This window comes from Solanum lycopersicum, chromosome 9 (assembly GCF_036512215.1).
Source record: "Solanum lycopersicum chromosome 9, SLM_r2.1".
NCBI lineage: Eukaryota > Viridiplantae > Streptophyta > Magnoliopsida > Solanales > Solanaceae > Solanum > Solanum lycopersicum.
The window spans coordinates 51,108,008-51,134,436 of record NC_090808.1 but is presented as its reverse complement, the minus strand read 5'-3'; the positions used below and the strand labels follow the sequence as shown (position 1 = coordinate 51,134,436).

General features: G+C 34.6%; 1 protein-coding gene across 1 annotated transcript; it reads left to right on the top strand.

Annotated features, from left to right (window-relative positions):
- The first annotated feature begins 21,534 nt into the window (after positions 1-21,534).
- On the top strand, positions 21,535-23,176 carry LOC101257701 (uncharacterized). Its single transcript, XM_069289540.1, has 4 exons — positions 21,535-22,527; positions 22,598-22,717; positions 22,789-23,073; positions 23,153-23,176. The coding sequence occupies exons 1-4, from the start codon at positions 21,805-21,807 to the stop codon at positions 23,174-23,176; spliced, it is 1,152 nt and encodes a 383-aa protein (XP_069145641.1). The 5' UTR covers positions 21,535-21,804.
- The last annotated feature ends 3,253 nt before the right edge of the window (positions 23,177-26,429 follow it).

The window sequence follows — 26,429 nt, the reverse complement described above, 5'->3', positions numbered from 1 at the left end:
AAAGATCAAAATTTTTATGGGCCAATAAAAATATTCTTATATTTTAATATAAGTTAATATATTAAGAAATAATATTTATTTATTGTATATTGACCAAAATATGTCATGTGTATGATTTTATGATACTGTTTTTTTAACTCCTTTACACGCTATTAGGAGAGTGAACTCACTTTCTTTGTCATGTCATCCCCTAGGGTTGTATTTGTTAGGATCGAATTCACGCACACACACTAGATGAATGAAGAACACAAGAACTTTCAAGAGAAAGAGATGAGAGATCTAGAGAGAGAAAGAGAAAACCCAATATTTCGTGGTAACACCCCGTGAGTAAACTTCCATGGCGGTGAGGTATATTTATATTAATAAATCAGAGTATTTTTGGTTACAGAGAATAAATCGGAAAACCTAAAATAGAGAATAAATATGAAAACCTAAAATTAATCAGGCTCCACTACCTAACAATTCTCCCACTTGGAGACTGACTTAATCATCCAAAAAATACATTCTCAAAAAAAATCTCTTCATCATCAACATCTTTACCGCACCGCAACATCTGTAGCAACAACTACTGAAGACCAACCAAGGTTTTACATAACCTCAGTTTCCCAACATCAACACATTTCGTCAACATGTCTGCCGGGTTCTTTGCACCCTCTATCTTCTCCAAGCACATATCACCATCCTCCACTGCCTTGCGAGTGAAATGGTATCGCCTTCTGATGTGCTTTGTCTTCGAATGATAGACTGGATTTTTCACCAACTGTATGGCACTCTGGCTATCTGAATAAAGAATCTTCTCGCTCTGCTTCTTGCCCAATTCCTCAAGATAATCTGCCAGTCATATCATCTTTTTCCCAGCTTCAGCTATTGCCACATACTCAGCTTCAGCTATTCCAACTCACTGCAATTCCACCAATGGTGTAAACTACCTGGATGTACTCTTGCTCGAGTCAACATCCCCACCAAGATCAAGCATCCACAAAATCCTGTAGAGTCACCTTGCCTTTGCCAAAACAAAGTGAAGTACTGGATGTACCTCTCAGATATCTCAGAAGCCACTTCACAGCTTCCCAATGCTCTTTCCCAGGGTTCGCCATGTACCTGCTAACAACTCCCACTGCATGTGCTATATCAGGTCTAGTGCAGACCATAGGATACATCAAACTACCAACTGCTGAAGCATATGGAACAAGTGCCATGTGATCACGCTCCTCGGCAGTCTTGGGTGACTGCTCCTTTGACAATTTAAAGTGATTTGCCACTGGAGTAGTCCTGGGTTTAGCATCATTAACCTTGAATCTGCTCAACACCTTCTCAATGTACAACTCCTGAGATTGATTTAAAGTGCCAGCAGATCTATCCCAAGAAATCTTCATCCCCAAAATCTGTTTTGCTGGACCCAAATCTTTCATCTCAAATGCTGCAGACAACCTTGTCTTCAGATTGTTAATCTCCCTCATACTAGATCCTGCAATCAACATATCATCCACATACAACTGTAGAAAGACATATGAATCTGTGTATTTCTTGAAGTAACAACAAGGATCCTTTTGAACTTTGCAGAATCCACTCTTGGTCATGAAGGAGTCAAACTTCTTGTACCACTGCCTTGGTGCTTGCTTTAATCCATACAAGCTCCTGGTGAGCTTGCACACCATGTGTTCCTTGCCTGGAACCACAAATACTTCCGGTTGCTGCATATAGATCTCTTTGTCCAGATCTCCATGTAAAAATGTTGTTTTACATCCATTTGCTCTAGATGCAAATTCTCTGATGCAACAACACTCAACAGAATTCGAATAGAGGTTAACTTCACAACATGAGAGAATATTTAAGCATAATCAATACCTTTCCTTTGTGAAAATCCTTTAACCACTAAACGAGACTTGAACCTTCTTTTGCCATCTGGTTCAGTCTTGATTCTGAACACCCACTTGTTCAGCAAAGCTCTCTTCCTTGCACGTAACTCAGTCAACACCCATGTGTCGTTCTTCTCAAGTGACCTCATCTCATCATCCATGGCTTGCTCCCACTTGATCGAACCCTCCACCTGTAGGGCCTCATCAAAAGACTCTGGTTCCCCCTCATCAGTCAGTAATAGATAGTGTAATGAAGGTGAATACCTATCTGGTGCCCTGATGGATCTGGATGATCTCCTTAACACCTGCTCAGGTGTAACTTGCTCCACTTCAGCTTCTTCAGTAGGAGTTGGTTGAGTATTTGCTTCGATATCTCTGGTTTACTCTTCTCCAACTCAACCTTAACTCTCACTTGCTTTGTAATCTCTAGAACGTTCTGCTCTCTGTCCTTGTACAGGACAGACTCATCAAATGTCACGTCACAATGTCTCAGGATCTTTCTGTTCTTGTCATCCCAAAACTTGTAACCAAACAAATCAGAACCATAGCCTATGAAGTAACACTTCACAGCCTTGGCAAGCTTGTCTCTCTTTTCTGGATCAACATGAACATAAGCAGTGCAACCAAAAGTCCTCAAGTGTGAGTATTTGAGTTCTTTTCCTGTCCACACCTCCTCTGAAATCTTGAACCCTAAAGGAACTGATGGTCCCCTGTTGATCAAGTATGCAGTTGTGCTCACAGAATCCGCCCGAAGTGTTTTAGGAAGCCCACAGTGTAACCTCATACTCCTTGCACGCTCATTCAATGTTCTGTTCATCCTCTCAGCAATTCCATTCTGCCTTGCCTTACCAGGAACTGTTCTCATCAATCTGATTCCCTCAGCTGCACAGAATGCCTTGAACTCTGATTTGTCATACTCTCCTCCATTGTCAGACCTTAGGCATTTGACTTTCAAACCGGTCTAATTCTCAATTTCAGCTTTCCACTTCTTGAAAGTTGCAAACACATCTGACTTATGCTTCAAGAAGTAAACCCATACCTTCCTGCTGAAATCATCAATGAAGGTAACATAGAATCTGGATCCTCCAAGTGATGATACTGGAGATGGTCCCCAAACATTTGTATCGATCATTTCCAACCGCACTTTCTTAGGCTCTCTAGGAGTCTTTGTGAAGCTTACTCTTTTCTGTTTGCCCATAACACAGCTCTCGCAAAGACCCATATCAACAGACTTCAGACCCTCTAATGATCCTTTTGCAACCAGCATCTTCATTCCTTTAGTACTCATGTGTCCAAGTCTGTTGTGCCACAGACATGAACCGGAAGCACCTTCAGCAACAGCGGCCATGTTTATACACCCTGTAGTGGTGTACAAGGTTCCAGATTTGGTGCCACGAGCTACTACCATAACACCTTTCACGATCTTCCACGAACCTTTCCCAAACTCTGCTGCATATCCCGTGCTATCCAACTCACCAACAGAGATCATATTTTTCTTGATCCCAGGAATATATCTGACATCCTCCAATGTCCACTGGTTTCCCGAGGTGGTCTTTATGCAAACATTCCCCTTTCCTTCAATCTCTAAGGCTTTATTGTCAGCAATATATACTTTTCCAAAATTTCCAGATTTGAAATTTTGGAACAACTCTTTGCTTGGAGACGAATGGAAAGATGCACCAGAATCCAAAATCCATGATTCAACCCCCAATGTCCTCTGCTGAATTTACAGAATCATTGTCATCTCTAAATTTCTGATTCTGTTTCTTCTTTGGCTTTGTACAGTTCGTCCGAAAGTGCCCTTTTTCTCAACAATTCCAACAAGTCACGTTTGATCTGTTTAGTGATTTTTCTCGATTCTTTGATTTTGATTGACCATGTTGATTTTGGCCTTTCGTCTTACTTCTCCCCCTTCGATCAACGCCGAGAGCACTGCCCGATGAATCTCCCACTTCTCGTTTGCGAATACTTTCGATAAGAACAACATCACGGATTTCATCAAACTTCAGTTTCTCAGATCCACGGGAACTGCTAATCGCAGCAACAACAGTATCCCAAGACTCAGGCAGAGATGACATCAAAATCAACGCCTTAATTTCATCTTCGAAATTAATATCCACAGAATTGAGTTGACTCACAATCATATTGAACTCGTTTATATGATCACAGACGGATCCAGTTTCAGACATCTGTAAATTGAACAATCTACGCATCAAATATACCTTGTTCATAGCCGATGGTTTTTCATACATGTTTGACAGTGCCTTCAACAGACCGGACGTAGTCTTCTCCTTCACGATGTTGTACGCCACGTTTCTTGACAAAGTCAACCGGATCAACCCTAGAGCCTGGCGATCCTTGAGTTTCCACTTCTCCTCCGTATGGATTCCGGCTTCACCCTGGTCAACGGTTCGTGAAGATCTTTCTGGTACAGATAATCTTCGATCTGCATCTTCCAGAAACTGAAATCGGATCCATCAAACTTCTCGATTCCAAGCTTCGAGCTATCCATCTTCTGTGATCGTGTTGAATCTCCTTAGCTCTGATATCAGTTGTTAGGATCGAATTCACGCACACACATTAGATGAATGAAGAACACAAGAACTTTCAAGAGAAAGAGATGAGATATCTAGAGAGAGAAAGAGAAAACCCAATATTTCGTGGTAACACCCCGTGAGTAAACTTCCACGGCGGTGAGGTATATTTATATTAATAAATCAGAGTATTTCTGGTTACAGAGAATAAATTGGAAAACCTAAAATAGAGAATAAATAGGAAAACCTAAAATAGAGAATAAATAGGAAAACCTAAAATTAATTAGGCTCCACGACCTAACAGTATTTAATTAACTTCAATGATGCTAAGGGGGTATTTAAACATCCGTGTAGTTTAAGTGCTAAAGTAAATTTTCCAACCAAGTTCAATTTTTTTATGTATTTTCTCTAAAGATAATTTTATTTATTGATTTGATTAACAAGTGGTAACACTAATACCGTGTAATATTGTTATCTCGATTTTAACGATAATATTTTTAAATTATAATTTAATTTAAATAATTATAAAAAATATGCTTTTAGAAAAGTGGGCCGACCCAGTCTAGCTCTTAGCTCATGTACTTGTTTTCTTGCGCACAACAAATTGAATCATTCCGGCCTGACTTGTCAAAATTTAAAGTTTGTATGAGTTAGCCCGAATAGAGTAAGTCAAGTGACATTGCAATTTGAGAAAGATATAACTACAACATTTTCGGCTTAAGGCCATATTAAATTTTGACAACATTTATAAAGTGTTGTCTAAAATATTTTTAAATACGCTTTTAAGCGTAGCCTTAACTTCTTATCTTTTAGCGACGACATTAAAATGTTACCTTTCACCAAGGCTACACCTTTCATTAATTTAGGTCACACTTTAAAAGGCGGCAAAAGCCTAAAATTTGGACTATATATGCACAGTTAAATAAAAGCATTGTAGCAGCATAGGTTATTTTTGTTACATGGAAAAAAGCTTAAAACTAACAAAAACTAGAAAACTTGTCAATCTCTTGGTTAGAAAGAAGGGAAGTTAGTACAATGGTAGCAATAGAGATATGTCAAACTGAAAATGTGAAGTATGTGTACAATCTTTCACGAACATTATGTCTTCTTAATTTAGTATTACAAGACACAAATAAATAGGTTAGTTTTTAATGGAATATAGTAATAAAAACTTAAAAAGGTTATTTGATAATTTATGAATATAAATTATATTTTTTAAAATAGTTAAATATTTTTTTCAAATTTTATAACTTGAACGCATGATGAAACTTCATTTAAAAATGTTTTGCCAAAAAATATTTTAGAATTTGGATCAAACATTAGCTATATGTAAAATCATAATACAACTTTGATGACAGAAACATCCCAATAATATATGATTTTAGAAAAAAAAACATTTAGTATTAAAAGAACTGCCAAGTACTTCATATTGGACTTTACTATTGCATGCTTGGCAACTCACCTCATGGGTCTCATTATCCATTTTGGGATATCTTCCTCATGGGTCATATTCATAACTTCACGATTATTTGTAGTTTGGTAGAAAGATTAATAAGCATGAATTAATAGTGTATAAATTAGTAATATAAAGATTATTTTATGAAATATTTAGTTCATTATTTTTTACTTTATTTTGTGTTTGGATTAAAACTTTATAAAAAGTTTATTTTTCATTACACCTTTGAAATATTATACAATTGGTTAAGGTAAATAATTGCCCGGAAATATTTATTTTTTTATAGCCTTCTAACTAGCTATGAAAAAAATAATTTTGTTATCATATTTGCCTTTTTTACTTAAATTATTTGAGGATAAATAATTGTCATCTTATTAAATTGATCACTTATAAATGTCAATTTTCAATTTAAAAAAAGATAAACTATCAAATTTTAAATTTTAAAAGACAGTAAAAAATAGTAAAATTAAATAAACCATCTACATTAACGCATAAAATTGTATATTCAATTTTATAAATTATTCAAAATACAAATAATTAGAAGACTGCACAAACAACTCTCTCTAACTAATTTGTAAGCTAATTTATTTAAATAAATTTACTAGCACAACCATAAAACATAAAATCAAGAAAATAAGTAAAATAATTAAAATGTTTTGAGGAATATTTTTATCTTTAATAGACTTATCCCATGGTATTATATCTCAAGTATTGCTAATACCTCCAAATGAAAGGTATTAATAATACATCATATAGTACCATGTAAAAGTTATAACTAATCCATAGACTAGTTATATATCAACTCAATTTCCTATCAAACATAGTAATAAATAATACCATTCATGATATATGTACTATATATTTTAATACACCCTACCAAATAATCCTTTACGACATTATATAAGAGGATAAACTGTTCGACGACCTGCTTCTCTAGCAAGCACAATTTTGGTATATTAATTTTTACTATATGCTTACGCATATCGTACTTTACTGTTTCAAAATGGTATTTTATCAAAATTTAACTTAAAAATCAGCTGCTATTTTTTATTTGTTTTTGGCCGTTTTGCCGCAGCCGAAAAGTAGTACGGTATGTGGGGTTAGTGTCAACTTTCTTTACATCTTTCTTTTTATTCGTATTCCTCCCAACCTTTCCAACCTCTAAACTTTTTCTTCTCTTTCTTCATATCATTGCAAATTTTACTATTTGCATTTCTAATATTTTATTACTCTTTTTGTTAATTTTTTTTTATTTTTTTTAGTTTGTTTAAAAAAAATGATTTCTTTCTTTTTTGGCAATAATTTAATTTTAACTTTTCGCATGGTATGTTTAAGACTATAAGATTATGGACACTTTGGTATATTTATCATAACTTCTATTTAAAACCAAAAGACTAAAAAGTCTTCTTTCTTTTCTTAAATTCCGTTTCAAGTTAAACTAAGTCATCCTTTTTAAAACGGAGAAAGTAATAAATTATATTAAAGTTGTACATATATAGTGAGTATTTGAAAATACAATTTTTATTTTTAAAGTAAAAATGATTTTTAAAAATTAAAGTTATATTTAGCCATAATTACGAGTTAGAGATGTTTTTATATTTTCTACTAGTTATTTGAACTTAAAAAGTGAAAACAATTTTTGGGTGTTCCTCGAATTTTGGAAATTATAAAATTTAATTAGAGTTGAATTCTAAAATTTTCTAACAAACTAAAAAAGTAAGTAAGACATATAAATTAAAATTTTGAATTATAAAATTTGATTAGAGTTGAATTCTAAAATTTTCTAATAAACTAAAAAAGTAAGTAAGAGATATAAATTAAAATGAAAAAAATTAGTATAAAATCATAATAATTAACAACTTAATATATTTACTAAGATGTATAAAAAATTGAAAGACTCTTCCACCACATAAATTGAACAAAAAAAGTAACATTTAAAAGGACTAAAAATTATTACAAATCATAGTAAATAATAACTTAAAAATTTAAAAGACGTATAAAAAATTTAGTTCATTCTCGAAATGTTGTCAGTTCACATAAAATTGAAACAAAAGGTGTAACATATCTTATTTGAAAATGACGTAAAAGGTATTACAAATCATAATATGACAAACGTAAAATACTTAAAGACGTGAAAATTTGATTGATTGTCAAAATTTCATCAATGCTACATAAATTGGGACGGAAGGAATAATACTATACGAAAATTAGGTTAAAAAATATAAATCACAATCATTAATAATACTATCAAAATTTAATTAGCATGGCACATAAATTTAAACAAAATAAATACCCCCAATTTCAATTTTTGTGAAATTTTTCATTTTCCAAGAGTCAAACAGTTTAACTTTTACAAAAAATTGAGTATGAAATCTTCATTACTTTTAAAAATGAAATTTATATAATTGTAAACTACATCAAAAGTATTATAAGAATCAATAATTAATAATTCAAAATATTAACAATATCTGTCAAAAACTTACAATAAAAAATAGATTAGTTTGAATCTCAAAATTAAATAAAAAAATCACATAAAATCGAACGACAAAAATAATATTGGGTAAATTAAAAAAAATTCACATAAAATAGAATGACGAAAGTAATATTGGGCGTGGGCTGCCTAGTACTACAACAAAACGGCGTATTAGAGACCAAAATTTAGAGACGAGTGGAAAATGTTATCCTTATACGTATATACTAGATATGGAAAGTCCGTGCTATGCACGGGCCCAACATGTACAATTTTAAAAGAACAATTATGAATTTTTGCTATTGTAGATTGATTATGATGAACAAACATTGTTGCTATACAATAAAAACAATGGGATACTATACTGCTGAACTATTTTTTATAAATATATAAAAATTTCAGAAATGCAAATGCTACAATAAATACATTATTAGAATCTCTCTTATGCTCAATTGAAGATGCTCCTAATAGATAGACGAGCACTTGCAAAAAAAAGCGAGCAGCAAATCTAAAACTGCTACAAGCTTTATTATAAACCCCACAGTTGCAAAACAAAAATTATTGAAGTCATACTCAGTAGTTATAAGTTGAAATTCATTTTTATGAAATGGCAAAGAGATTTCAACAGTATTGATATTTTCCTTAGCTACAAAGGGACGTCCTCATTAAGGGAGTTCACATATGCATTGTCAGACGAAAATTCAAATTACTACTACAAGTTTTCATTCACACTACAATAAATACCTCAACTCACCTAAACTTCAAGGTTTATTCGTAGAAGTGTAATAATATTTTGAAAAATAAAATACACAGAAAAAATAAAAATAAAATATACAAAAACATTCAAAATTATTAAAAGTCCAAGAAGCTCTTCAAAATAGAAGTAACCCCATTTCCAAAGCAGGAGCTTCTAAAAGACTCTTGCTTTTGCATTGGCTTTTCTTGCTCTTTATTCTGACTATTCTCTCTCTGGCTTATAGTCAAAAAGTATGAATATGTATAAACTGTTGGGAATAAACTCGTAATAGAAATAATATTTGCGATAATAAAATCAATAAAAGCGGAACACAAAAGAGAAATAATGACACCAAGATTTTATGTGAAAATCCTCCTAAATTAGGGAAGAATCATGACCCGAGAGGAGCAACAAATATCACTATAATTAGAATTTTTACACTTGTAGGTCTGAATAAAACTCCAAAGACCACTACACACTCACAAGAAATAACCCTCTTTTGATTTTTCACCTCACTACAATATCGCTTGCACTCTCTATTTTTTCTCACAGATTATTTTCCTCTGTGATGCCTCACTCTTCTTTTCTCTCCTTTTTATTTTTTTTTGGTGCATTGAGAATGAAGAACTGTCCTCCCTTTTATATAGAACAAATACACTACCCTCCAAATGTGCTACAGAAGAAAAAATATTTTTTTCTTCTTCACAGCTTACCAACATTTGAATAATTTAGAAAGCTGAAAATAAGCACACCAAATCTGCCAAACTTTGAAATTGGCAGAGAGTTATTCAAAGTTTGGTACATGGGAATGGACCCACAATCTCCCCTCCAGATCCATTCACCTGAAGGAGGTAGCTCTAGGTTTCTAGCTTGAGTGCATGCCGACAAGTTCTTTGCATAGCTCAAACTTGTCTCTTAATACCACCTTGGTCAGCATATTTGAAGGGTTTTCACTAGTAGGGATCTTCATGACCTGCATATATCTGTCCTCTATCTTTTCACGAATCCAGTGATATCTCACGTCAATATGCTTCGTCCTTGCATAATACATGGTGTTCTTACTCAAGTCTTTTGCACTTTGACTGTCACAATAGACGACATACTCCTTCTGATTCAATCCAAGTTCTTGAAGAAATCATTTCAGCCATACCATCTCTTTGCCAGCTTCAGTAGCTGTAATATACTCTGCCTCAGTTGTAGAGAGTGCGACACACTTCTGCAATTTTGACTTCCATGATATAGCTCCCCTTGAAAATGTAATAACAAATATCCAGTAGTGGATTTTCTATTATCGAGGTCACCTGCTATATTAGCATCTGTATAGCCCTTCAAGATTGAATTAGATCCTTCAAAACACAAGCAGTCTCTTATGGTACCTCTTAGATACCTGAGTATCTACTTAACTGCCTCCCAATGTTCTTTTCCAGGATTTTCAAGGAATCTGCTAACAACACCAACTGCATGAGCCATATCAGGTCTTGTACACATCATTGCATACATCAAACTCCCCAATGCTGAATAATAAGGAACCTTGTTCATTCCCTCTTTCTCCTCTTTTGTTGTAGGACATATCTGTTTGCTCAACTTCAGATGACTCGCAAGAGACGTGCTAACAGATTTAGCACTCTTCATGTTAAAGTGTTCTAGTACACGTTCAATGTACTTCTCTTGAGATAGCCACAACTTTCTTTTTGTTCGTTCTCGAACAATCTTCATACCTAAAATTTGTTGTGCTGAGCCCAAGTCCTTCATGTCAAATGACTTTGACAAATCTCTCTTCAACCTTGCAATCAACTCTTTGTCTTGTCCTACAATTAACATGTCATCCACATACAACAACAAAATGATAAAATTATTGTCAGAAAATCTTTTGAAGTATACACATGGATCAAAATAGGTCTTTGTGTACGTTTGACTTTTCATGAGAGAGTCAAACTTTTTGTACCATTTCCTTCGTGCATGTTTCAACCCATAAAGACTCTTATTCAATATGCACACCATGTGTTGCATTCCTGATACTTCAAATCCCTCTGGTTTCTCCATATAAATCTCTTCCTCCAAATCTCCCCGAAGAAATGCAGTTTTCACATCTAATTGCTCCACTTCAAGATCTAGACTAGCTGCTAGGCTCAAAATAGTTCGAATAGAAGTCATTTGACAACAGGAGAAAAAATTTCATCAAAATCAATACCTTTTTTTTGTTCGAAGCCTTTTACAACCAATCGAGCTTTGTACCAGACCAACTTGCCTTTTCCATCAGTTTAAAGACCCACTTGCACTTAAGCAATTTTTTGCCTTTTGGAAGTTTAACTAGCTGGTATGTGTCATTTTTCTGTAGAGATTCCATCTATTCATGCATGGATTTCATCCATTGCCTTTTTTTCTGGATGAGACAACACCTCCTTAAGATTTTCTGAATCCCCTTCATCATTGATGAGGACATACTCTGAGGTAGGGTATTTGGATTACTCTACCCTTTGTCTTTCTGATCTCCTCAGAGCTTGAGATTGTTCTTCTTCTTCTGGGTACTCCATTTGTTCAGTATTATCACCAAGTTTCCCCCATGCTCAACAATCTCATCAGGTTGCTCTTCATGCTCAGTAACTTCATCAATCGTACTTTCTGCACTTATGGGATGGTTAGAAGAAGAAGGAATGGTAACAAGATTAAGGACTATACCATTTTTTTCTTGGCCTTCTCAGATAGATCATCGGCAGTTCCAGTTTCACTTTCTCGAAAGATTACATCTCTGCTTTTGATAACCTTCTTCTTTACAATATCCTATAGTCTGTACCCGAACTCTTCATCTCCATATCCGATGAGTATGTAGGGAACTAATTTATCATCTAGCTTGGTTCTCTACTCCTTCGGTACATGTGCAAAAGCTTTGCAACCGAATACCTTTAAGTGCGAGTAAGACATCTCCTTATTGGTCCAAACTCTCTCCGGAATGTCAAACTCCAACGAAGCTGATGGACTATGATTGATAAGATAACACGCTGTCCGAACTGCTTCACCCCAGAATGTCTTGGGTAGTTTAGCCATTCTGAGCATGCTTCTCACCTTCTCCACAATGGTGAGATTCATTCTCTCAGCTACAACATTGTGTTGTGGGGTTCCAGGAACTGTCTTTTCATGTCTGATTCCATGGTTTGAACAAAACTGTTCAAATTCTCTTGAAGTGTACTCACCTCCATTGTAGATTCAGAGACGTTTTAGCTTTCGACATGCCTCTCTTTCTACCAAAGCATGAAACTTTTGAAATACTTGAAACACCTGATCTATGGTTCTTAAGATATAAACCCAAAAATTTTTAGAAGAGTCATCAATAAAGGTAACAAAGTATTTATTACCTTCTATCGATTCTATCTCCATTGGACCACAAACATTAGAATATACAAATCAAATATATTCGACTTTCTTTCAGATGATGTCTGAAATGAAACTCTATGGTTTTTTTACCAAATAAGTAGTAGTTTCAAGGTTTTATCGTTATACCTTTGGCAAAAGAGTTGAGTGATTTTTTTGGAATGAATTTGCAATCCCTTCTCGCTCATATGACCAATTCTTTTATGCCATAAATATGCAGAATTTTCTTCTTGAGCCGCATTTAATTTACCTTTGCATATTTCTGCATTTGTCCTGTACAACGTGCCATGAGCAACTCCTTTTGCAATCACCAATGCCCCTTTGGTGAGTCTCCATTTTTTATTTGCAAAGTAGTTCTCATATCCATCTCAGTCCAAAGCAACTCCCGAGATTAAGTTCATCCGCAAATTAGGTACGTGGCGCACATCTTTCAACACTAATGTGCATCCAACATTTTTCTTTAAGCAAATGTCTCTAATCCCCGCAATCTTTGAGAAACTTATGTTACCAATTTTCACATTGCCAAAATCACCGGTTACATATCTGCAAAAGAGATTTCTTATCGGTGTGGCATGGCAAGTCGACCACCCATTCCGACTTTAGACCTGCCAAGTACATGCGTTCTTCTTCGTCATCTATGAAGAGAACAACATTGTCATTATTTCGCACCATGGCAGTTGTGTTGTCATTATTCTTCTGGCGCTGCTTTCCCCTTTGCCCCTTTTTAGATTTGGACAATCACTTTTGAAGTTCCTGGTTGGTCGCAATTGTAGCAATTTCTAGCCTTCGATTTTGATCAGACTTTGGACTTTCTACAAGCTCTGGATCTACCATAGTTACTTGATCTCCTTTGATAACTTCTACTTTTACTTTATGTGATGAGAGCCTGTCCATGATTTTCAGGCCTTTTCATTTTCTCATTAAGTAGAAGGGATGAAGTGATATACTTCAACTCAATGGAGTCCTTACCATGTAAAATGGTTGTTGCTAAAGTATCATAGGAAGATGACAATAAGTTTAGGAGCACTATGACTTTTTCTTCATCCTCGATCTTTACTCCGAGGTTTTCTAGCTGAGTGATTAGTCCATTAAGTACATTTAAATGAGGCAGAAAATTTGTACCTTTACCCATATATAGCGCGTATAACTGTTTCTTTAGGTACAATTTATTTGTCAGCGTTTTGGACATATATAGATTTTCTAACTTTGTCCAAATGCCACATGCACTCTCTTGATCGATGATATTATTAACTACATCATCTGTTGAGTGCAATCTGATTTGACTGACAACCTTTTCATCCATTTCTTCCCAATTCCCAAGTTTCATGAGTTCGGGATTTTTGGATTTGTCGCTTAGTGCCTTGTGCAAACCCTGTTGGATGAACAAGTCTCTCATCCTTCTCTGCCACTTGAGAAACCGCTATCACCCTTGAATTTTTCTACCTAGTACTTTACTCCAGATATTTTTTTACTGAGTATAATACAATAAGCTGGAAATAGTATTTTTGTAAATGAGCAGAACCTGTGCCCAGATACCAATTGTTGGGAATAAACTCGTAACAGAAATAATATTTGCAGTAATAAAATTGATAAAAGCGGAACACAACAATACAATTAATCAACGAGAATAAAAAAGAAAAATAATGACACCTAGATTTTACGTGAAAACCCTCCTAAATTAGAGAAAAATCATGACCCGAGAGGAGCAACGAATATCACTATCGTAAGGTTTTTTACACTTGTAGGTCTGAGTAAAACTCCAAAGACCACTACACTCTCAAAAGAAATAACCCTCTTTTGATTTTTCCACCTGACTATAATATCGCTCGCACTCTCTATTTTTTCTCATAGATTATTTTCCTCTGTGATGCCTCACTCTTCTTTTCTATCCTTCGTATTTTTTTTTTGTACATTGAGAATGAAGAATTGTCCTCCCTTTTATAGAGAACAAATACACAACCCTCCAAATCCGCTACAGAAGAAAAACAATTTTTTTCTCTTTCATAGCTTACCAACATTTTAATGATGAGGAAAGAAAGCAAATTTCTACGCAAGAATTTTGACTCCATACCATATGCATGATGTCGATGGTTTTTCTTATTGCAATCTAATTCATGGTAAGTTCTCATTTATCAATTATATTAGTAAGTGAACATCTTTCTCAATAGAGTAATGTAAAAGTCTATTTTTTTACGCGAGTCACACGAAAAAATACATGATTGGCACCAGTACTCACTTTTATCTAAAGTGTACACATGCATAATATATTCATATGAAAATGTCTTCAATGATTTCACTGCTAGAATATTAACAAATGAAGTTAAAGTGTTGGAAACCAAGGTAGACCTTATTTTCGTAAAACCTTAAAGGCTATTGTGAGTATAAACAACTCATTGTACAAGTTTCTTTGGATTGCACCAAAATTTAGACTTCTAGAATACGTCAAGCTATAGTGAGGGCGTGTTAATACACACATCTCACTTTGTTGATTCCTTGAACATAAGTGTCTAAATGGGACATGAAAATTAGAATTGAAGAGTTAAAATGGAACAAAGTTGAGTTGAAGTATCAAATTGAAATTTAGGGACAAGTTTAACACTTTGTTTGTATTGTTGTTACCTGTTGTATTGTATTGCATTGATTCTTCATTTACAGATAAAGAAATGTATTCTCTACCTGCCGAATGGAAGGGAGGGTGTGAGTTTAATTTCATGACATGTACAACAATATTATAGAGTAAGAGACTTCTTTTGTGTTTGATGGTGGGACACCATTTGATGAGAATGAACTTTGTTTGTACTTGGATTGTTGCATTTTCACATTCATATTTCGAGTCCGAATCCTGTGTGCACATGGTGTTTGAGTATATGTTTAAATGAACTTAATATCAGAATTTCATTTTAAATGGGATTTTGTGAACAATAGTGTGTTAAACACCAATATTTTTTTTAAGAATCTCTTTTTGTTGAATTATTGGTAATATGTCCAAGTCAGCCATTGCATCACAAAAATGGTGTTTTTAATGGGCGAGAAGATTGTCTTCCACATAGACGTTACAATGTAGAGACAATAAGAAAATATTAGTTTTTCTATGATACCTACAATTAGAAGAAGCTAGAGGCTTCAAGGTGAGTGTTTTACCTCCGTTGAGCTTTTTATGTTTACTTTGAATAATATAATGTGTTCTGAGTATATATTTGTGCTACAAGGATACTGACTATTGATATGACAAGTCTTAACGTAAAGAAATATTTTGCAGCACATTTATGTGGGGTCCATTCACATGTACCAAACATTGAATAACTTTCTGCCAATTTCAAAGTTTGACAGATTTGGTGTGCTTATTTTCAGTTATCTTGTTTAGTCAGCTGATAACACTATATAAATCTTTTATGATTTACATTAATACTTATCTAATATTTACCATATCCATACGTTCATCTCAATAAAAGGTCATCCCTAATTCAAGTTTATGATAAGAAAAATGCACGCCGAGAAAAAAATGGACTTAACATGCCTATGTAGCCATTGAATATTCGAATTCATATTGGACCACATCTCCTCAATCCTCATCTTAACTTCATTAACACATAATACCATTTGAAGTCTCAAATATATTTAGTTCGCATTACCTCTGATAAATCTTTTACATATGATAAAGAACGAATAGATGTCATTTTTTTTAAACAGTTAAAAACAGTGAGACAATGGTTATTAATATTCAATAGATGTGAAATATTCCAGTTGCAGACTTAAATTAAACCCCCATTTAGAAATTAGTATAAAAACGTAAGTTATAGAAAGCAATGCAACAACCAAAAGAAGCATAAATAAGCTGCTTACCAAGCAAACCAGAGCCACCATGATCACTATAAAATATGCAAATTAATCATTTGGACCACTACTCCCAGCTTTCTGTTACCTAGTAAGAGTAGTTTTGTAACTAAGGAGAACATCTAAAAAGTTGTCCACTTTGACATCATCTCTAGTGCAATCATGCCTCAAGAGATAATACATGAGATAGGAGTACAATTTAGGTATATACTAATAAGAAGTGAAAAACACAGAATTTTTATGAAGATTAAGCAAAAAATTAACAGACATATATATAGAAAAAACAAAAATTGACGGAAAAACTTAAAAATGATAGAACTTATCCAAGACAGTGAAACTTTCATCTATACTCTGCTAGATTCCTTAGAGAAACTCAAAGATTTATGTAAGTAGGTGAATGAAAAAGCTATAAAGAATTTAGAAAAAATTAAATGATGAACAAATCTAAATACTGTGGTATAACCCGTTGTGAAGATGATGAGAATAAAAAAAAAAGAGTGAAAGAGACGTATGGATATCTTTTGACATATGTTGTTGTGCCTCTGATAAAATTTTCCTGATGATTCTAGAAATTAGATATTTCACAGCCTAAAATTACCAAAATATCCTGATAATTCTAGTTTAAAAATTGGATATTTTACAACTTAAAATTATCAAAATATCTTTGGTCGTTCTAATTCATCACTCTTCTATATAGTAATAATACAGAGACAAGATTATTCAATGGTCCCTAATTCTTGTAAAGTAGGGAAGAAAATAAATCTAGTCTCTAAAATTATAAGCATCTGGTCCTAAGAGCTTATAATAAGCGGGAAGAGTATGGACCCTAATCAAAATATGACTTAATTACTTGAATGAGTCCTTATTTAAAAATAATTACTTATTTAGCTATACTCTTTAATTATTATCATTTATATCAATATAAAATAATATTATATATTATTATAAGATTTTTTTCTTGCTCGCTTTTTCTTTTTTTTCTTTGCCAACTTTTTTGTTTTTGTTGCTATTCCTCTCTTTTTTTTGTTGCTCTTCCTCTCTTACTTTCTTTTTATTGTTTGTTTTTCTCTTTTTCTCTGCCAACTTTTTTCTTTTTGTTGCTCTTCTCCCTTACTTTCTTTTTTTTTCTGTTTTGCTTTCATTTTGTTGTGCACTCCCTCGTTACCTTTTGTTTTTAATTTCTCTCTTTACTTTCATTCGTGGAGTAGTCAATAATTCGTAGAATTAATAAAATTTGTATCAATAATTAATTAATTAATTAAATAATTTAATCGTAACAAATGAAGACACATAATTAATTGAAAAATGAATTAAACTTGAATTTAAAATGTATCACACACATATTAAAGTTGAATTAACAGTATATTACGCACAATGGTCTAGAGTAAATTAAACTTGTATTAATAATAAATTAAACAAGTAATCCAATAGTAATAAATAAATCAAAAAATTACAAAATTAATTAAATTGCTTTAAAATTTTATTACACAATATTAAAGTTAAATTAGAAGAGAATTTAAAATGAATGAAAAACGTTACTAAAAAAAACAAGACAACAATCTATAAATTGAATTAAACTCATATTATCCATGAGTAAAACTTATATCATATGTATCTTATAGATTATCTTTGCTTTTATCACTAAGATAATCAATTAATTTGACAAGTAATCTAATTGTAACAAATGAAGAAACATAATAAATTGTCAAAATGAATTAAACTTGAATAAAAAAAAATGTTACACATATCAAAGTTGAATGAGAAGCAAATTAAACATGAATGCAAAATGTAGCAAACGAAAAAACATTATGTGATTTGTATATTGAATAAAACTTGTATCAATAATGAATTAAAGACGTAACTCAATCATAACAAATCAACCAATAAAATGCAAAATGAATTAACTTGTATTAAAAGTCCATGCACAAATATTAAATTAAAGTTGAATTAAGCATAAATAAAAATTATAATCAATGAAACACAAGACAATGATCTATAGAGTGAATTAAACTTATATCAATAATGAATTAAACAAGTAATCTAACAATAACAAATAATAAACTACAAAATGAATTAAATTTGCATGAAAAGTGTTTACACTATATTAAAGTTGAATTAGAAGAGAAAAATAATAATAAATGAAAAACGTAACTAACGAAAGACAAGATAATAATCTCTAGATTGAACTAAACTTGTATTGTTCATGAATAAAGTATAAACTTAACCAAAATCAATTATAAACTTAACCAAATCCTCTTAAAATTGGGATATAAATTTCAAACGACATTTCACTTATTTGTAGGAACAACCTATCCAAATAAATCACAAATTCATAAAATTGAATCTTTATAATGACAATCGATGATTAACTCTTGTTTCTATAATTTTAAAATTTTAAAATTCCTATTTGAGAACATCATATTGTACAATTTTTTGTTCTTTCTATTCCTTTTCTTGTCGTATTTTTGAATAAAAATAGTGAAATATGAGAAAAAGTAATTAAAAATAATTATTTACATGAAAATTTTAAAAAAAATAAAAAAGGAGAGGAGGAAGAGAGATTTACATAGAAAGAAAAAAAAAGGAGGAAGAGAAAAAACGAATAAAGATTAACAATTCAATTTTTTAATTCTTAAAAATTATTATATTTAGTTAGAAAAGAGAAAAGACATAAAGACACCATCGAAGTTGTCTCATATTTGGATAAAGACACCTAAACTTTTGAAGTGTCCTATCACACCACTAAACAACTATATATTGTTGTAAATTGGCCATTTTTAGTCATTCCATCGTCTATGTAATGCGCGTGTTGCTAACTCTCTAGGAACCCGACCCGACCCTTTTTTTTGAAGAAAATTCGTGAACTCCTTCCTTTCATTTCATTTGTCAACTTTTCCCTAAAAAATCAAACGAAATACACTGTGTTCTTGTTGTTGACGATAGTGTTGTTGTTGAAATTCTCGTTGTTGATCATTGTCGATCGTTGTTGATGTGTATTTGTGAAGATTCTTGGAGATTGAAGGTCTAACAGGTTAGGGTTCTAAAATCTGCATTTTTTTCCCGATTATTCTGATTTTATGGATTATTATAGTGTAGGATTGTTAGAATCGACCTCCTACAGTTGCCATTGTTAGGATATTTTTGAGTATGTTGGGTAATCGACTTAGTTAGTGTAGGGTATTGTGTTATTGACTTAGTGCAACTGTTAGTGATTAGGGTTTTGTGATTGTGTTTTAGATTAGGGTTAGATGTTATCCACTTAGTTCGAATCTTATTATTTGTCTCTTATACATTTGTAGACTTCAATTTGTACACCAACAACTGCTATTGTTAGTGTTTTTGTTCTGTTAGTACTATTAAAGCTTAATGTTAGTGCTTTATTCTACTTTTGTTAGTTAGTGTTTCTGTTGTTGTTGTTTGTTAGTGATTATGTTTGTTGTGTACAACTTGTTAGAGTTAGTTATTGAAATGTGTGTTTGAACTGTGTTTGTTGTTGTTACATGATTTTTCAGGATGACTTTTACTCTTATAACTTTAAGATGGTATCATGGGGGGGGGGGGGGGAATAGATTTTGGTCCACCACCTAAATATATTGGGGGGCATGTGACAGAATTCTTAGATGTAGATGTTGATGGGATGTCTTATTTTGAGTTGAGGGACTACATAAAGGAACTAGGATATACAATAGATTGTGATTTTTTCATCAAGTGGGATGGGTTATTGGTCCTTGTTGATAATGATAAGGTTATATTTGACCTTTTCAATATGGTGAATGATGGGGATACAGTGAAGGTGTATGTTTTTCATGGGGTTAGTGAAGCTAATCAAGCCCCACTTGAATTGGAGTTTGTCCCCTTTGTGACTGAAAGTGGGGTAGGTGAGGAATCTTTTAATGAGACTTCTACTTTTCCTTCTATCCCTACAACTGGTCCTTCTGAAACTTCCAGCACTCCATTTGAATTTCAGTCTTCTACTGTGCCTCCACCATCTCCTTCTATTGTGCCTCCTCCTTCATCTGAGTATCCTATAATAGATGATGATCAAACTGACGATGAAGTGGAAGATGAATCAGGATCTGAAGGGGATACTAGTGAAGATACTGAGGTTGACAGTGATGTTCATCAAGAGTATGAAGATATAAGGGCAACCAAGAGGCATTTCAAAAGGTCACAAAGGAGAAGTAGGGGAACTACTTCAGATCAGATTAATGTTAATGAGAAAGGTCCAGATATAGGGTATGATGAGACAAATAATGGTATTACGGAAAGCTTAGTTGGTAAGCTAGGAGGTGATGAACCTTATTATCTAAGTGATGAAGTTCCTAGCTTTGAAATAGATGGTGAAGAGGTTGATCAAGTAGTGCATAAACCTGTTAGGAGGAAGAAAACCCCAAATAGAGTTGTGTTTGATACAACTGTTGAAAAGATTGTTTGGGAATTAGGACTGGTTTTTGGAACTGTTAAAGAATTTAGAGTGGCAGTGAGAAGATATGAAATCCAAGAACATATTCAAATTGAAAAATATGTAAATGAGCCTGGCAGAGTTAGAGTGAGATGTTGTAACGAGAGTTGTCCTTGGTTGTTGTGTGCAAGTAAGGATAAAACTAGTGGATATTTCATTGTTAAAACATACAACCCTATCCATAAATGTTTGACATCAACTCACAACTACCTGTGCAACTCAAAGTTTTTGGCCACCAAATACAAAGAAAGAATAACTCAACAGCCAAACATCAGCATTGTCTTGTTGCAGGACATTATTAGAAAGGAGTTGGATATTAATGTTGGTAGGACAACACTGAGAAGAGCTAGGATTAGAGTGTTACAAGAGATCGTGGGTGATCACATTATGGAGTATGGTAGGATTTTTTATTATAGAGATGAAATATTAAGGAGTAATCCAGGTAGTACTTGTGTAGTGAAGGTTGGAGAAGATTCTGAAACTGGGCAGAAATTTTTTAAAGGATTTTATGTTTGCTTCAATGCTTTAAAGAAAGCATTTTTTGGAGGTGCTAGAAGGTTGATTGGTTTTGATGGGTGTTTTCTCAAAGGTGTGTGTAAAGTCCAGTTGTTGAGGTTGAGAATCAGTATACTTGGACATGGTTTCTTGAACTAGTGAAGAATGATCTTAAACTTGGAGAAGGGCATCAACTATCCATCATTAGTGATATGCAAAAGGTAATTACTGATATCCATCTTACTATTTTATTGTTGTTGATTTTTGCACTTAAATTGATTCTTTTTCTGTTATGTTGATTTGTTAGGGACTAGAAATTGTTGTGGATACTTTATTGCCACTTGTTGAATATAGAAAATGTGCAAGACATGTTCTTGCAAATTGGTCAAAAAATTGGAAAGGAGTTGAAAGAAGAAGAGTATTTTGGAGGATTGCTAAATCCACATTTGAAGCTTAGCTGAAGGAAAATATAGAGACAATGAGGAAATTAGGACAAGAAGGTTTAGATAATCTTTTATGGTAAAATTTGAATACATGGTGCAAGAAGTATTTTGAAGAATATAGCAAATGTGATGTTGTGGACAACAATATGGCAGAAAGCTTTAATGCTTGGATAGTGTCTGCAAGGTATAAAACCATCATTACAATGCTTGAGGAGATAAGGGTGAAGATGATGAAAAGAATTGGTGATTTGAGAGAGTTCTCAAACACTTGGATCACTGATATATCTCCTATGTCTTTGAAGATTTTGCAAGAAAACATTCAAAAGTCTATGCAATGTAACTTGACTTGGAATGGAGAAAGAGGTTTTGAGATTAAACACCATGGGTTTACACACACTGTGGACATTGTTAATAGGAGGTGTATTTGCAGATCCTGGCAGCTTAGGGGAATTCCTTGTCCTCATGGTGTTGCTGCCCTTCATTACAAAAACTTGGAAACAATCCATTATGTGGCTAGCTGTTATAGCAAGGAAACCTACCTAAGCACATATGCCCATTTTATTCAGCCAATGAATAACATGAAAATGTGGTCAACCTCAAATAATCCAATTGTAAAGCCACCAAAGATCAGAAAGTTGCCTAGAAGACCAATTAAGGTTAGAAGAAAGGAAGCAGATGAAAGCAGAAAAACTGGAAAGTTGAGCAAAAGAGGTGCTGTAATGACCTGTAGAAAATGTGGCACACAAGGACACAATAAAAGAGGATGTCCTACAAGAAACCAAGCTGATCCAAGTCAATCAACTGAACCAGTTTCTCAGGCAAGAAGTACTGGTCCAAGTCAGTCATCTGAACCATCTTCTCATACACAGGTACTTTTATTTGTTACTCTCAAATGTATGTTATATGTTGATGTATATATATTGATATATTAATATACAGGCTACTGAAAGTGGTAGAGGAAAAGGCACAGGAAAAGAAACAAGAGGAAGAGCAACAAGAGGAAGAGCAAGTGGCAGAGGTGTTCCAGCTCAATCACATGAAGATGTTACAAACATAGAGGTAATATATCTAATTATTATATCATTGTTAGATAATATAGATATGCTTTAATATTTGATTTCAAAGTACAGACTGTAAATGGTAGAGGTAGAGGTAGAGGTACAGGTAGAGGAGCAGGATCAGGAAGAGAAATGACTCAAGAAAGAAATGTGAATGAACGACTAAGTAGAGGAAGAGGAATGACTCAACATAGTCAAACTAGTTCAGAAGCAAACTACAGTAGAGGAGGCCTAGGAAGAGGGAAGAGACCAGTAGAACATGAAGACACTAGTGGAGGACAAACAAGACCTTTTAAAAGGCCAAGAATGGTAGGTGTTGGCATATACCAAGCTAAAGATGGATTTACAACTCTCAATGTAAGTTTACAACTATCAATGCAAGTTTACAATTGTGATTGCAAACCTCAATGTAATTGTCTAATAATTGACTAAGCAGCCTGGATTGCCAAGTAGAATGTAACGACCTGTTTAGTCGATTTAAACAGCAGATTTTATTTCTGGAAAAACAGGCTGAGGCGACGGACCCCCACGACGGACAGTCATGGGCACGACGGACCGTCGCAGGGTCTCTTTGCAAAACACTTAGAAAATCTAAAATTGGGTACTGAAAATCGACTCTTTGAACTTCGTAACGAAATGGCAGGACGGACCGTCACATGTGTGACGGACCGTCACAGACTCTGGTGGAAATTGAGTCTCAGAATCTCGCGACGACCTGCAGGACGGACCGTCGCAGGAACGACGGGCCATCGCAGGTTGCGTAATCCCAGTCTGGGTCGGATTTCTTTATACGTTTTGGGGGACGTTTTTGACTATTCCTACTTTAATTATAAAGTTAGTGGGTTAATATTAATAAGTCTAATTACTTGGGGGTTAAAAGAGGTAACTTTAAGTTAATTAGTGGGTTATTATTGCCATCTTTTATTCTTAATTATATACTAATTAGGGCAAAAGAAAGAGGGTTTGAATAAAGAAAATATAAAGAACAAAGAGAAGAAAAGTAGAGAGAGGATCGAACGAGAGGAAAAACACAAAGCTTGGGAAATCACTTGCTTGATCACTAATCTTCGGTGGAGGTAGGTTATGGTTTCTCTTACGATATTCGTAGTAAACTCTTAATAGCGAATGATATGTATTGATAATATTGTAAACCCTGCTATGTGCTTAATTGTATGCTTGCATGAATGTAATTATATAATTGTGATTATATAAGCATGATGAAGTTATTGAATCCCAAATCTTGCAAAACCCTAATCTCTCTGTTAATGATGAGGCCTTGGTATAAAAGAAGGCGTGATGAACTAAAATAATAAGATTGATGATGTCTTGGTAAGAAAGAAGGCTTGATGAATTGATAGAAGGAGATTAGGGGATCGGGTGTCACGAACCGACACATAGATTTAGGGGATCGGGTGTCACGAACCGACACGTAGATTTACGGGATCGGGTGTCACGAACCAACACGTAGATTTAGGAGATCGGGTGTCACAAACTGACACGTAGATTTAGGGGATCGGGTGTCACGAACCGACACGTAGATTTAGGGGATCGGGTGTCACGAACCGACACGTAAATTTAGGGGATCGGGTGTCACGAATTGACACTTAGATTTAGGGGATCGGGTGTCACGAACCAACACGTAGACTTAGGGGATCGGGTGTCACGAACTGACACGTAGATTTAGGGGATCGGGTGTCACGAACCGACACGTAGATTTAGGGGAACGGAGTGTCACGTACCGACACAAGAGGATTAATGAATATGAGGGAGCGGAGTGTCACGTACCGACATAAGAGAAATAAAGACAATGAATCTTGAAAGATGGTAATATTCTCAATCTAATGAACATAATTCCCAAATGAGTATGGTATTGAGGCTTGAGTCCTCATGTGTGAACCTGACGGTAATTGTTAATGTTATAGTACTTGCTGTTGCTACATGTTGAGTACTATAGTTGATTTTATGATATTACTTGGTATATATTGATTTCTATTTTGAGTTGGCCGATGATATCTACTCAGTACCCGTGTTTTGTACTGACCTCTACTTTTATGTTTTCTTCTTGTTTATTTGTGGAGTGCAGCAAACGTGCCGTCATCTTCGACTCAACACTAACTCTAGCCAGTCTTCATTACTCCGGATATCAGGGTGAGCTAATGCTTCTAGCTTGGATTGGATCTTCCTCTTCATGTCTTGATGCCTTGAAGTTCTGGCATGGACTAGTTTTTATTTGTTTTAGCTTCTTAGAATACTCTTAGTTTAGTAATTTGATCATAGATGTTCTTGTGGTGATGACTTCCAGATTTTGGGAAATAATAGTTATTGAATTGGTTTTTATTAATGAGTTGAAGTCTTCCGCATTATTTTATGATGATATTACATTGAAATATTAAGGTTTGGATTGGTTGGTTCACTCACATAGGAGGGTAAGTGTGGGTGCCAGTCGCGGCTCGGTTTGGGTCGTGACAAACTTGGTATCAGAGCATTAGGTTCATTGGTCTCATTACACAAGAACGAGTCTAGTAGAGTCTTAAGGAATGGTAGGAGGACGCCTTTACTTTTCTTTGAGAGGCTATAAGACTTTAGGAAAAATTCCATTCTTTCTTTCTTTCTTTCGTGCTATTACTTGGATCCAATTAGTATCTAGGTGATACAAATTGGTATCTGACCATCTTCACTCTGTTTCGCAGATGGTTAGAACTAGAGCAACAACTGCGCCAACACCAACGTCGACAAGACAAGAAGCGTCCGAGCCAGCCACTGGGGCTGTAGCTCGAGGAAGAGTAGCAGCAAGAGGCCGTGGTAGAGGTCGTGGGAGGACGTACTCTAGAGGAAAAGGACGAGCACCTAGCCCGTCTGATACTAGGGCAGTGACTCCGCCACCGACTGAGGAAGTGGTAAGAGAGGGTGAGGAAGGGGAGAATGAACAAGTGCAAAATGAGGAATTACCACCCCAACCTACCCCAGAGATAATCAATCAGGTTCTCGCTTATCTTAGTGGGTTGTCTGATCAGGGTCAGGCCCCTCCAGTGTTTTCTGCACCAACACCTTCGATTTCAGAGGTACAATATGCAGCCACTATGGCTCCTCGTATAGATGCCTCATTGGACATAGGCACGTTTCCACGTCTGACTACTGGGCCTATAATGATAAATGATCAGCATGAACTTTTCAGTAAGTTCTTGAAATTGAAACCTCCAGTCTTCAAGGGTGCTGAATCTGAGGATGCTTACGATTTTCTAATTGACTGTCATGAGCTACTACACAAGATGGGTGTAGTAGAACGGTTTGGTGTTGAGTTCGTGAGTTATCAGTTTCAAGGGAACGCCAAAATGTGGTGGCGGTCACATGTTGAGTGTCAACCAACGGAGGCACCACCTATGACTTGGGCCTCATTCTCTAGCTTGTTTATGGAGAAGTATATCCCCCGGACTTTGAGGGATAGGAAAAGGGACGAGTTCTTGAGCCTAGAGCAAGGTAGGATGTCAGTCAATGCATATGAGGCTAAGTTTCGTGCACTATCCAGATATGCCACTCAACTTTGTTTCAGTCCACAAGAGCGGATTCGTCGTTTTGTTAAGGGGTTGAGGTCAGAATTGCGGATTTCAGCCTTACAGGTAGCGGCTACGGCAAAATCCTTCCAAGAAGTGGTAGATTTCGTGCTAGAGGTGGAAGGAGTGAAGCCAGATGAATTCACCATGGCATCGACATCA